Here is a 13,043-nt window from a genome sequence, read left to right on the forward strand (position 1 = left end):
CTCTGCTGGAGGTCAGTGTATTGTTAGAAGTTAAAATACAAATTTTCAGAACTATTTAAACTGTATCATATTCATCCTGAATCCTTTGAACATTATTTTAAGTCTTGGTGGACTTTGGCTTATCCATATGTATTTGAATCCTTTAAGGGATTTTCTTCTGAGAATGTTGGTGCTTGCAGCCTCCTTCTGCATTGTTTTTAAGGATTTAAAATTGAATCATTATTCAAAGCCTAGGCCATCATTACAGTTGCTGGTATGGAATTTTAGCATTTCTCATAATATGGTGTTTGCTTGTAATATTGTATTGCTTGATAATTGTTAGTGGCCTTGTAAGACATAACAATGCTTGCAGAATTCTTTCTACTGTAGTACTTGGCTAAAAGGCAGGCAGCATTGTTGGTTCCTGCATTAACCCTTCACTGGTAATCTCCATGGGCTTCCCAGGTGGCTCAGTAGTCAAGAATCCACCTGCCAATATAGGAGATGTGGGCTTGATCCCTAGGTCGGGAAGATCCCCTGGAGAACGAAATGGCAACCCACTCCAGTATTCTTGCCTGGGAAATCCCATGGACAGAGGAGCCAGGCAGGCTGCAGTCCATGGGGTCACAAAGAGTTGGACCCTACTGAGCACATACACACATAGTAATCTCTATAACATAAGACTAAAACATGCAAAACATATAAAAACCCTAAAATCAAATGGACAGCATGCATCCTGGTTTTTCTCATACCTTCTCTCACTTTCTTCCCTTCCTCATTTTCATCATTCCTCCTACTTCAGCTTTTCCAAACTTTTTATGGAGGTAGTTTAGCATATGTAGAATTCAACTACAAAGGGATCTGCTATTTAGCTCTTCTCTTTATAGAGTCGAGGTCACCTATTATTTAAATATTAATCCTGTTAAAAAAGGAATGTGGCTTTTTAAATGACTTCTCATTTCTCATGTCACTGTGTTTCTGTATCTGTTGATGGAGTTAAGAGTAGAGTTCAGAGAACAGAGTCTTCTCTTCAGCATGCTCTTCCCCTTTACAGTCTTGATTACCACAGAAATGACCTTGCTGGGGAAGGAAGCGTAGTTCCAGTCCTGTATCTCCAGGTTGTTGTTTTGTTCAATCACTCAGTCATGTCCAATGCTTTGCAGGCCCATGTTGCAGGCTCCTCTGTCCTCCACTATCTCTTGGAGTTTGCTCAAATTCCTGTCCTTTGAGTTGGTGATGCCATCTAACCGTCTCATCCTCTGCCTCCCCCTTCTGCTTTTGCCTTCCTTCATCTCCAGGTATATCTGGCATTTCCCAGCCTTCTCTTTACATAGGTCCTACACTTGACCTTGGTAAGCAGAAGTGAGGAGGTGGGGGTTTAGAGGAGAAAGGAAGGCATTTGTGATTTTCCTCTTCAGTGCCTCCACTGCATGGAGTTTGGTGCTCAGATGTCTAGTAGCATCACTTTTACCCCGTATTTGATTCTGGCATGAAATTGAGCTATAGCAGTTTTGTGGTCTGTGTTAGGCTTTGGGGATACAAAAAAATGAACACTGTGTGGTCCCTTCCTTGGAAGGGCTTATAACCTAGTGAGGTGGAGGCAGGGAGATACAGAAACAGATCATTGCAAAATAAGTGTGGGTGGATTGGTATGTGAGTGATGAATTCTATTTGTAGGAGCTGGGAGAAGTATTTTGGAAGATGGATGCCATTTAAATGGGTTCTTGATGGATAAGCAAGGGTGTGCCAGTTGGTTATGAAAAATTCTGAAGGAGAGCTGTGTGCTTTGTCATGAAAGAGCAAGGTGTGGGTGAGACTGTCCCTGTGTTTGGAGGATAAGTTGACGTGGGGCATGATGGGAAGTGAGGCTAGGGGAGCTGGGATCTCAGGCCACTAAAATCCTTTAGGAGGGATAAGAAAATATTTTTGTTTAGAAGCCAGCTAGGGAGCAGTGTGGATGGTGGGTTGGAATGAGAAAGAGAGAAGTGGCAGACAGCCTAGCCAGGAGACTGTGTCAAAACAGTATTGACCAGAAAAAAAGTGAAAGTCTAAGTGGCTCAGTCGTGTTTGACTCTCTGCAACCCTATGGACTGGAGCCCACCAGGCGCCTCTGTCCATGGAGTTCTCCAGGCAAGAACACTGGAGTGGGTAGCCGTTCTCTTCTCCAGGGAATTTTCCCAACCCAGGGACTGAACCCAGTTCTCCCACATGGCAGGCGGATTCTTTACCGTCCGAGCCACCAGGGAAGCCCTTTGACCAGAGGAGTGGAGGATTTCAACCAAAAGAGTGGCCTTGAGTTCCTTCATCATCTTAATTTTCTTAGGTTTCCTTTCTTTTCACTGAAAAAAATTAAATCTAGGTTATTTTGTGCGTGTCTTGGTTTTTGAAATTTGGTTTCACAGCGTAAGTTGCCAAACATACTCAGTCCCTTGTGTAGTGGTTCTGTGTGTTCTCTCAGTAGCCGTTTCCTTCCCACAAATGCAATCCATGTGTTTGAACGTCCTGACCATCCTTCACCGCCTGACAGCACAGTCTCTTATCTGCCAGATTGTAAGCTGACGAGGGTGGTGTTTATGTCTGTCATCATCATCAGAGTGTGCCTGGTATCTAGCATGATACCTGACAAATAGCAGGTGCTCATTGCATACTTACTGAGAGTATGAAAGGATGAATTTGTAGTTTCTGGAAGCAAAAACTATCAGTGATCTCTTAAGAGTAGTCTACGTTAAAAAAAAAAAAAGCAACCACAGTTAAATCATTTCAGTTATCCTTTTTAGTTTTAGTGCCTGGTAAGCAAAGTACAGAAACAAGGTCCAAGGTAAAAATTCCTGAATTTGAATCAACTTACCAAGGAGTGTGGAACACAGAATGTAAAGCGAGCGTGGCCCACCTGTCATGTAGACCTTTATTTACTCAAAGAAATGAGCAATTAGAGGCTGCTGGTTGCATTGGCTGTGGCCATTTGGGGTTCTTTGTTAGGTACTTGTAACCAGTGTTCCACTTGAAATATGAGGAAAAGCACAATAACAATTTAAAGAGAAAATTGCTTTGCACAGAAATGCAGTTTATGGCCCCTGCAGACTCACAGTGTGTTCACCATTGAGCCAGATGACGTTCCCTAGTTCTTTTATATGCTGGGTCCCTGCAAACATTTTAGTGGGGCTTCCTGGTTCAGAGCACTGGTTTCCAGGCTCTTCAAGTGTGAGGACTCCCTGTGAACTTGGATTCCGTAGCACAGTGGTCTTAGGCCCTTCGACAATCACTGCCTGAAAAGAGACCTAATGATACTCAGTTAGGCTTCCCTCCCTCTTCCCAGTTTTTTTAATTATGAAAAATTTAAAACATACAGAAAAGATGAGAAAACAATACAGTGTTTATGTCTACGTAAACACCTAGATTCAACAGTTATTCACATTTCTCATATCTGCTGTCCCTATTTATCTACATTTTATTGGCTGAACAGAAAATAAGGAACAAACTTACAACATCAGCTTGCATTCCCTCCAAATAAAGACACATTCCTCCATCGCCAAAATACTTTTCCACACTTAAGGAAATGAACAGAAATTTCCTAAAATTGTCCGCTGCCTAGCACATTCACCCATCTCTATTTCTAAATGTCTCCTGTAGCTTCTTCTGCTCTTAAAATTCAAAACTCAGGAGGGGTCACACATTGCTTTTAGTTTTATGTTTAAATATGTTTTCATCTAAAACTGTCCCCTCACGTCTCCCCTTTTCTTCTATGACACCAACTTTTTTTTTTTTTTAATTTTTTTATTAGTTGGAGGCTAATCACTTCACAACATTTCAGTGGGTTTTGTCATACATTGACATGAATCAGCCATAGATCTACACTTATTCCCCATCCCGATCCCCCCTCCCACCTCCCTCTCCACCCGATTCCTCTGGGTCTTCCCAGTGTACCAGGCCCGAGCACTTGTCTCATGCATCCCACCTGGGCTGGTGATCTGTTTCACCATAGATAGTATACATGCTGTTCTTTTGAAACATCCCACCCTCACCACCTCCCACAGAGTTCAAAAGTCTGTTCTGTATTTCTGTGTCTCTTTTTCTGTTTTGCATATAGGGTTATTGTTACCATCTTTCTAAATTCCATATATATGTGTTAGTATGCTGTAATGTTCTTTATCTTTCTGGCTTACTTCACTCTGTATAAGGGGCTCCAGTTTCATCCATCTCATTAGAACTGATTCAAATGAATTCTTTTTGACGGCTGAGTAATATTCCATGGTGTATATGTACCACAGCTTCCTTATCCATTCATCTGCTGATGGGCATCTAGGTTGCTTCCATGTCCTGGCTATTATAAACAGTGCCGCGATGAACATTGGGGTGCACGTGTCTCTTTCAGATCTGGTTTCCTCAGTGTGTATGCCCAGAAGTGGTATTGCTGGGTCATATGGCAGTTCTATTTCCAGTTTTTTAAGGAATCTCCACACTGTTTTCCATAGTGGCTGTACTAGTTTGCATTCCCACCAACAGTGTAAGAGGGTTCCCTTTTCTCCACACCCTCTCCAGCATTTATTGCTTGTAGACTTTTGGATAGCAGCCATCCTGACTGGTGTGTAATGGTACCTCATTGTGGTTTTGATTTGCATTTCTCTAATAATGAGTGATGTTGAGCACCTTTTCATGTGTTTGTTAGCCATCTGTATGTCTTCTTTGGAGAAATGTCTGTTTAGTTCTCTGGCCCATTTTTTGATTGGGTCATTTATTTTTCTGGAATTGAGCTGCAGGAGTTGCTTGTATATTTTTGAGATTAATCCTTTGTCTGTTTCTTCATTTGCTATTATTTTCTCCCAATCTGATGGCTGTCTTTTCACCTTACTTATAGTTTCCTTTGTAGTGCAAAAGCTTTTAAGTTTCATTAGATCCCATTTGTTTAGTTTTGCTTTTATTTCCAATATTCTGGGAGGTGGGTCATAGAGGATCTTGCTGTGATTTATGTCGGAGAGTGTTTTGCCTATGTTCTCCTCTAGGAGTTTTATAGTTTCTGGTCTGACATTTAGATCTTTAATCCATTTTGAGTTTATTTTTGTGTATGGTGTTAGAAAGTGTTCTAGTTTCATTCTTTTACAAGTGGTTGACCAGTTTTCCCAGCACCACTTGTTAAAGAGGTTGTCTTTTTTCCATTGTATATCCTTGCCTCCTTTGTCAAAGATAAGGTGTCCATAGGTTCGTGGATTTATCTCTGGGCTTTCTATTCTGTTCCATTGGTCTATATTTCTGTCTTTGTGCCAGTACCACACTGTCTTGATGACTGTGGCTTTGTAGTAGAGTCTGAAGTCAGGCAGGTTGATTCCTCCAGTTCCATTCTTCTTTCTCAAGATTACTTTGGCTATTCGAGGTTTTTTGTATTTCCATACAAATTGTGAAATTCTTTGGTCTAGTTCTGTGAAAAATACCATTGGTAGCTTGATAGGGAATGCATTGAATCTATAGATTGCTTTGACACCAACTTTTTTAAGAGAGCAGCCCAGTTATCTTGTTGACTGTCTGTCCTCTAGGTTTATGTGATTCTTCCTGCCATGCCTGCAGGACCTATTGATATAGGAAGTGGTTCTCTGTGGAAGAGTGCCAGTTATTAAATATAGAAGGAATGATAGAAGTAGAAAAATCAATGTTCTGCCACCTCCAATGAAATAAGTATTTAAGGCAAAGATGCTAAAACCAGCAGGTGAAAGATTCTCCAGGACAGGATATGCATATCATGGCAAAGTATTGTCTAACAATACTTGCCAGTTGCAGTGGGGCAAATTTACGTTGGAGAGACCTCGGGCCTGGGGACCAAATGGTTCAACATAACATCTGTCCCGGTGAAATAACCTATCATCGTGTGCCTCCCACGTGCTGCAGTAATTACAATTTGCATCATCTATGAAGTCTTCTTCCCCCAAATACTTGTGTCAACCTAGCCGGGCCTTCAGACCCAACTATCAGTTTATTGGAAATACAGGACAGAGAAACAAGTTAAGTGACACATGAGGAAACAATCAGACTGGTCTGATTGTTTAATGCTTTTAAATGAATTTGCATTCATTAATCACTGTCACATTTATGTTCCCTTGAAAAACAGTAGTCCAAGTCCACTTTAGACAGGGTGACTTGGTGAGCGGATAGAGCTTGTACACACACGTGGTCGCCCTCGCAGACACCGCTGCTCGTGGAGAATCGTAGAACACTGTGGACATAGTTTCCTTGATAGGGTCATACCACCGCTTGTACTGCTTCTGAATAAATACAGGGATTTAGCTCACAGACGTGTCAGTCTGCCACCTTTTAGAAACCCTGCATTCACTTAGTGAAGTGTAAGGATGGATGATGGAAAGTTGATCATGCCCCAAATATTTAACTTACAGGAGTTTATGTGTTTTGCAGTAGAGGTGTTTGAAAAGAACTGGAAAATCAGCGCCAGTCTATTTGGTGCCAGCTTACGATGAATTTAGTCTGTGGTTTGCTATTCCTGAAACTGGTTTTCCAGAAAGACTCTAGAATTAAGGCGTTTCATCAAGGCAGTGTCTTTATTGAGTGGTCATTGTTTCAACTCTAATTTATTATTGATCTTTCAGGCCTACAGCAGCAGAACTTTTAAAATGCAAATTCTTCCAGAAAGCCAAGGTAACATGCTTAAAAACCCAAGTCAATCTGCTATTTTTAAAATCTCTACAAATTTCAGTGTATCATATTTGATGTCAAACCTTGGGAATATTTGTTTTGCAGAACAGAGAGTACCTGATTGAAAAGCTGCTTACAAGAACACCAGACATAGCCCAAAGAGCCAAAAAGGTAAGCGCCAGTGGGAGCCTCTCCCCCACCCAGGGAAGTGGAGCCTGTAGAAGAATAAGAAAAAGATTTCCACATAATCAGGGTGTGTATTTAGAGATTACTGGGTTAGTGATTACTCAGATAACTGCATTTTGCCTTTTGGTTACCTCAGGCTGCAGCTATGTGTTTGGGTGTAGAAACAATGTGAAACTCAAAATGATTTCATTTTTCCATTTATTGGCTTTGCTTAAAGTTCGGAGGGGAGGGGCTTGTGTTGAGACTAAAACACTGGAGAGGTAAAATATCTTTGAATATCTTTTTTGGGGGGTGGATTTTACCGAAGATGAATAGTCATTTTTAATCAGCTTGAAATGACAAAATGAAAAACAAAACTTTCATTTTTAATGGTTATTTTGAATATCTGAGTGACATAGTTTCTTTTCTCATAAAAGACCTTGATTTTTTCTGTAGTCTATGCTATGTTAACTAAATTATGTTAATAATTACAAAAAAAACCTGGGTTTTAGATTTTTTAAAAATGGTATGTATGTGTGAGTGTGTTTATGTGTTGACCCAGAGTTTTTCTTATTTATAATGACAGATTTTATTATGGTATGAAACGTAACAAAATTTAACCTCAGATTTGGTTTGGTTTAGTTTGATTTTAAAATTGTATTAGAGGTTTAAATTTAAAATATTAATGTAGGCACAGATTTAGAAAGGGGAAGTTTCTTTTTATTTCCTTTTTACAATTAATACTTACAGGGGAAGTTGATGTGAATTTAAGTTATCTGCTCTGTAAATAAAATTGGCCAAGAAATATATGCATGAGAGGTTGCGTCTCAGGATACCTAGGTGTTAGTAACTTGGACTGTTAATGTCTAGACACTGCTTTTTCTAAATCACTGGGTATGAAATACATTTAGCTGATGCTTTCAAATTGCTTTAACTATTAGATTTTAAAATAGACTTCAAGAAATGACCCATCTTGTGTGGGTATCTGAGCTTGTCTCCTAGACCTGCAGAATTCTTTGGAATGGACTGGTTCTCAGGCTGTGAGTCTGGGCAGGTGATGGGGGATCACTGGCCTGACCGTGGAGACGTGAGCAGGGCTGGTCTCTGGGATGGCTCTGAAGGAAAAGTGAAAATTCAGCAATATTCCATCAGAGTGAATGGAGAAGGCAACGGCAACCTACTCCAGTACTCTTGCCTGGGAAATCCCATGGCCGGAGGAGCCTGGTAGGCTATATAGTCCATGGGGTCGTGAACAGTTGGACTCGACTGAGTGACTGCACTTTCACTTTTCACTTTCATGCATTGGAGAAGGTAATGGCAACCCACTCCAGTGTTCTTGCCTGGAGAATCCCCGGGATGGGGAGCCTGGTGGGCTGCCGTCTATGGGGTCGCACAGAGTCAGACACGACTGATGTGACTTAGCAGCATCAGCAACAGAGTGACACCTCCCAAGGGGCAGCATAGAGAAGCCAGAGCTTCCATGTGAGGCTCCGTCCGTCCAGAAGGCTTAAGGAGGTGCCTAGAGTGTTTGCCTGGGGTGTCAGAGTCTAGCCTGGGGTCCTTTGATCAGATAACTAAGCCGTCAGCCACAGGTGAAGAGAGCTGTTAGAAAGCCGCTAACTTGACAGCGTGTGCCCCTAAAGGCCTTTGTTTTGGTTTCCCTCTGATCTCATCCTTCCCAGGTCTCCAGCCTCGCACCTCCAGCTCAGGCCCCTTGTGTGGTGTTTCCAAGCTGTTCTCCCTCCCAAACCTCACCTGGCTGTGTTTGGCGCTGCTCTCTGAGTCACCTGTCCTCAGGACCCTGGGGTGATTCTTATATCAGAGGCCCCCTTCTTTGTCTTCTAAGTCCTCTCCACGTGTCCCTCTGCACTGTTTCTTGGAATGTTTCCTCCTGTTTTTAATGGAACATTTGCAGTAGATTTCTGTTAATAACTACTCTCCTACCCCCATTCCTCCTTGGGCACTAATGCAAGATTAACTGTCTAATCATGTCACTTAATTGCTCAAAAGTGGTTTCCAAAATTAAACAAAAGCAAATAAATGGCGGGGGAGGGGGGGGAAGTTTCCTGTCAAATAAAGTGCAAGCTCCTTAGCCTTAAATTCATGGCACCATTTCATCTTCTCGCCTTATACCATTGACCCTTGAACAGCACGCCAACCCTCTGTGCAATCAAAAATCAGAGTGTAATTTATAGTTTGCCCTCAGTGTATATGGTTCCTCTGTAACTGCAGATTCACTGAATTGTGGATTGTGTTGTACTGTAGTATTTACTACTGAAAAAAATCCATATGTAAATGGACTTGCACATCAAACTTGGGTTGTTCAAAGGTCAACTCTATTGTATACTCCAGCTAAACTTAAAGCACCTCTAGTTCTTACTACATAACCCGTACTTTCCTTTGATACTCCATCAGCAAAGAATCTGTTCAGACTGTCACTTTTCTTTGTTTTAATGTTTAGATTACATATTGTTACATATTATTGTGTTGTGCATTCCAAATTTCCATTCAAGTGTATCTTAAATAACAAAGAGCTCCTTTTGGGAGATGATTTCTCAACCTTTGTTTGCTCCTTGATATGACACCTAAACCTCAGGGCTTGTCATTCATTCCTTCAAAAGGAAAATGGCCACACATTTCAAAGTCACACAGAGAAGAATGTGAATTAGGTCTTTAAACATCATAATAGAAAAGAGAAGGGCCCCATAATAATGGTATTCTGGCTCTCCAGCTTCATTAAGTTGGCTGTTTTCCTGTCATAATTCTCATTTTAAAGTGTGAGCTGGTTCTCAACTACACGCCGTTCCTTGCCTTGGTTCCATGGCAGGTATGCCAGCCAGGACACCATCCATCAAAATGCGTGTCTTGTTCATAGTAAGTGCCCACAAATGTTTGTTGACTCAATGAACGCATGCTTCAGTGGGCCAAGGAAAAGCCATTTGAAACTCTGTCACTCTCTTGAACCTCTCAAATGCTTGGCGCATACTTGTTCCTGGGCTTCCTGTTAATCATAAACCACCCTCCTTCTCGTGGGCTTGTGATGTTCATAAGCATCCATGCTGTTCCTTATTTGAAACATGTGGGCTTGGCCACTGGGAAGTAAATACTATTTTGATCACTATGTGAATTGAAAACCTTTGTGGAAAGTTGACTCTTTACATGTAGGTTCTTAAAGTGTTTAAGTAAACATAATTTATGTTACCCTTTCTTGGACTTGTCTTTATTGGCATCTTCTCAGCTGTCTCCCTTCCTGTTCACTGTGGTGCCCCTAGTAACTGTTCTCTAGTTTCTTGGTGGGGACGTGTTCCTCAGCGGCTACTCTTTGTCAGTCCTTTGATTTTTGTCTCCTCAGTTTGTTGTTTTTAAAACAGAAATATTTCATTGATATACCAGTGTTTCCATGACAACCGGGTGTGTGGACCAAGCCTTGGACATTTCGGGAAACAAGCTGTTTGAAATTTGTTGTCATAAACCATAATCTCTGCTGTTCCTCCCTTTGGTAATCCAAGTTAAGAGCTGTTTTTCAACACGTGTTTTTCTGTAACGTGAACAACCCTCATATTTAAGAGAGAGAGGGACTGGTGTTGCAGCTGCCCTTAGGACGGCCCATGGAGCCTATTAATGCGGTCTTTTGGTGTGAGAGAAAAAGAGGCTTCTCATATTCATGATTGCCCCAAATGTGAAGCATTAGTTGAAAGCCACGTAATTCCACATGGGTAGGTGATCTTGTCTGTATCCAGAATGACTCCGCTAAATCAGGAAAAGCACCTTAAAAAATAGAGACACACCAGTGTGTCTTCTCTAGTAATTTAGTGACATAAAATGATTTTGATTTTTTGGATGTAGAAGTAACTTCAGAAATTAAGGATATTTGATTTTGTTTTTTTTTTTTCTCTGGAGGCAGAGTATTTGGTCCATTCGAGGTTCTTTTGCTGAAAGATAGTATTGTTTGGGGATCAGTTTTATTTACTTATGGCTATGTTGGGTCTTTTGCTGCATGCGGGATTTCTCTAGTTGCAGGGCCTCTGGTTGCAGACCCTAGGCTCTAGGTGTGCGGGCTCAGTAGCTGTGTTGCATGGGCCCAGTTGTGGAATCTTCCCCGACCGGGGATCCAACCTGTGTCCCCTGCATTGGCAGGCAGATTCTTAACCCCTGGACCACCAAGAAAGTGCTTAATTTTCTTTCACCTTGATTTTTCTGTCTGTGAAATGGAAATTCTTTCTGACTTCAGGAATGTGGTGAAGGGTAATGAGACATTTAGTGTTTCTGGACCATAGGACACTATAAATTCTAAGTGAGAACATGGTAATAATGACCCAGGAGAACAGAGTAAGTGCCACTGTATAACTTTTCAACTTATTCTTTATCCTTGTGCATGAGAAGAAAAGGCTTTATTTTCTTCTCATGTGGCTTTTTTAGGGCCTGTCTCCAGCTGTCTTTTGGTGTTTGAAAGCTTGACTGAGTTTTGTTCCATCACTAACATTCCTGGAATCGCTGGGTGGAAGAGGTGTAAATCATTCTGTTAGAATCAGAGGCAGATGCTTAGGACTCTCTGCACTTCCTGCAGGAGCATCAGAGTTGGCTGACATCTTTGCTCTGTGTTTGTGAAATAAACCTTGAGTCCCCACACACTCACACTCATATTCATACACTTGCTGGGGCTAAAGCCCTCTGATGGCAGGACAGGGGCAGCCTGTCTAAATGCCAGCCGCTTAGCCGAAGAGTATGTTGGCCAGAGAATGGATGAAGTGGGGAGACAATACACAGTATATTTTTTTAATGTGGTTGTGCTTTCATGGGAAGTAGACTCACTGGAGGGTTTATGGTTTGAATTTTCTTAATTATGAAATTGAGAAGTTAGAAATGGTTAGTGATTATCAGGAGGAAAGGGGTGTTTTATCACTGCCTTATTTGGGGGAAGCCATTGTGAGTTGAAAAAACTCGGACAGCATTTGTGGGTACCAGAATTTGTTATATCAGGCTCCGAGATTGGTTTTATACTAATGACCCAAGGCTGTTGGCTTCATGTGGTCCTTCTGTGTGGTTAGGAATCAGTAGGTAGGAATATTACAGTTCACATTTGAAACTTGACATGTATTGATAACTGGTACTGTTTTTACTTTTTATTTTGAAATAATTTCAGACTTACAAAAATGTTAACAAAATAGTATAAACATTTCTCTATATTTTCTCTCACGCTTTCTTTTGGAATGTTTCAAAGCTGTAGACATGATGCCCTTTATCTTTAAGTACACTTCAGTGTGTATTTTCTAAAAACAAGGACATTCTCTTACATCACAGTATGATTGTCAACATCAAGAGACAACAGCGATGCAAAATTGTTATTTAATTTTCAGATCTCATATGAATTCTGCCAATGATAATTTACCTGGTGTAGGACCCAATCCAGGATCATATAATTTTATCTCTCCTTTGGTCTTCTTTAATCTGGAATAGTCTTTCTTTTTCTTTGACAACTGTGACACTTTTAAAGAGTACAGGACAGCTCTTTTGTAGTTTGGGTTTGTCTGATAATTCTTCATGATTAGATGCAGTGTATGCATTTTTGATGGGACTATCTTGTAAGTGATGCCATGTTCTTCTTGGCATATCATATTACAAGGCACAGGATGTTGATTTAATCCTTTACTGGTGACGTTATCACATGCTTAAGAAGTATCTGTCAGCTTCTTCACTGTAAACACAATTAGCTCTTAATAGGAAGGACTCATTAATATTATATTCCTTCTTTATATTAAACATTAAAAGGTAAAGTGAATGTATTTACTGTACTGGGCCATTAGTCTTTTTTCGAGGAAACATTTCTGCTTTGTGTCATTATGGTTGTGCATTCGTAGGATGTAAATGGTAGGATTTCTCTGTAATTTCCCCACAGTCCTGCAGACAGTGAGCATTTTGCTAGCGTGTGATGTTCAGGTTGAGGTGAGAGGTGGCAATGGCGCTGCTCCAGCCTCCGCACCACGTCTGGAAGCAGAAACATTTGAATCGGTGTCCTTGGTTGGCTGTGCTGCCTGATCTCTCAGATGGAGCCAAGGACATTGACATGGTGCTCCCCTGGGGGTGAGAGGATCCGCCCAGGGAGTCTGGTGCTGCGTTTGGCTCACACTGGGCGCTCCATTCAACAGTGGCTGCTGTGGACATCATGTATTGATAAATAAGGAGAATAATTATTGTGGATACAGCAAACAGGCAATTTAAGTGAAATAGGAAGCAAGGAAAGAGGCCTTAAGGCAGGTGGGGGA

The 13,043-nt window shown here is 41.2% G+C and overlaps 1 protein-coding gene across 1 annotated transcript in view; it reads left to right on the top strand.

Moving 5' to 3' along the window:
- STK39 (serine/threonine kinase 39) overlaps positions 1-13,043 on the top strand; it is a 315,028-nt gene that overhangs the window by 122,151 nt on the left and 179,834 nt on the right. The window contains exons 9-10 of the mRNA XM_043894916.1: positions 6,570-6,618; positions 6,721-6,786. Of these exons, the coding sequence (XP_043750851.1) occupies positions 6,570-6,618; positions 6,721-6,786 (115 nt within the window). The remainder of the gene's footprint in view (positions 1-6,569; positions 6,619-6,720; positions 6,787-13,043) is intronic.

This window comes from Cervus elaphus, chromosome 33 (assembly GCF_910594005.1).
Source record: "Cervus elaphus chromosome 33, mCerEla1.1, whole genome shotgun sequence".
Taxonomy (NCBI): domain Eukaryota; kingdom Metazoa; phylum Chordata; class Mammalia; order Artiodactyla; family Cervidae; genus Cervus; species Cervus elaphus.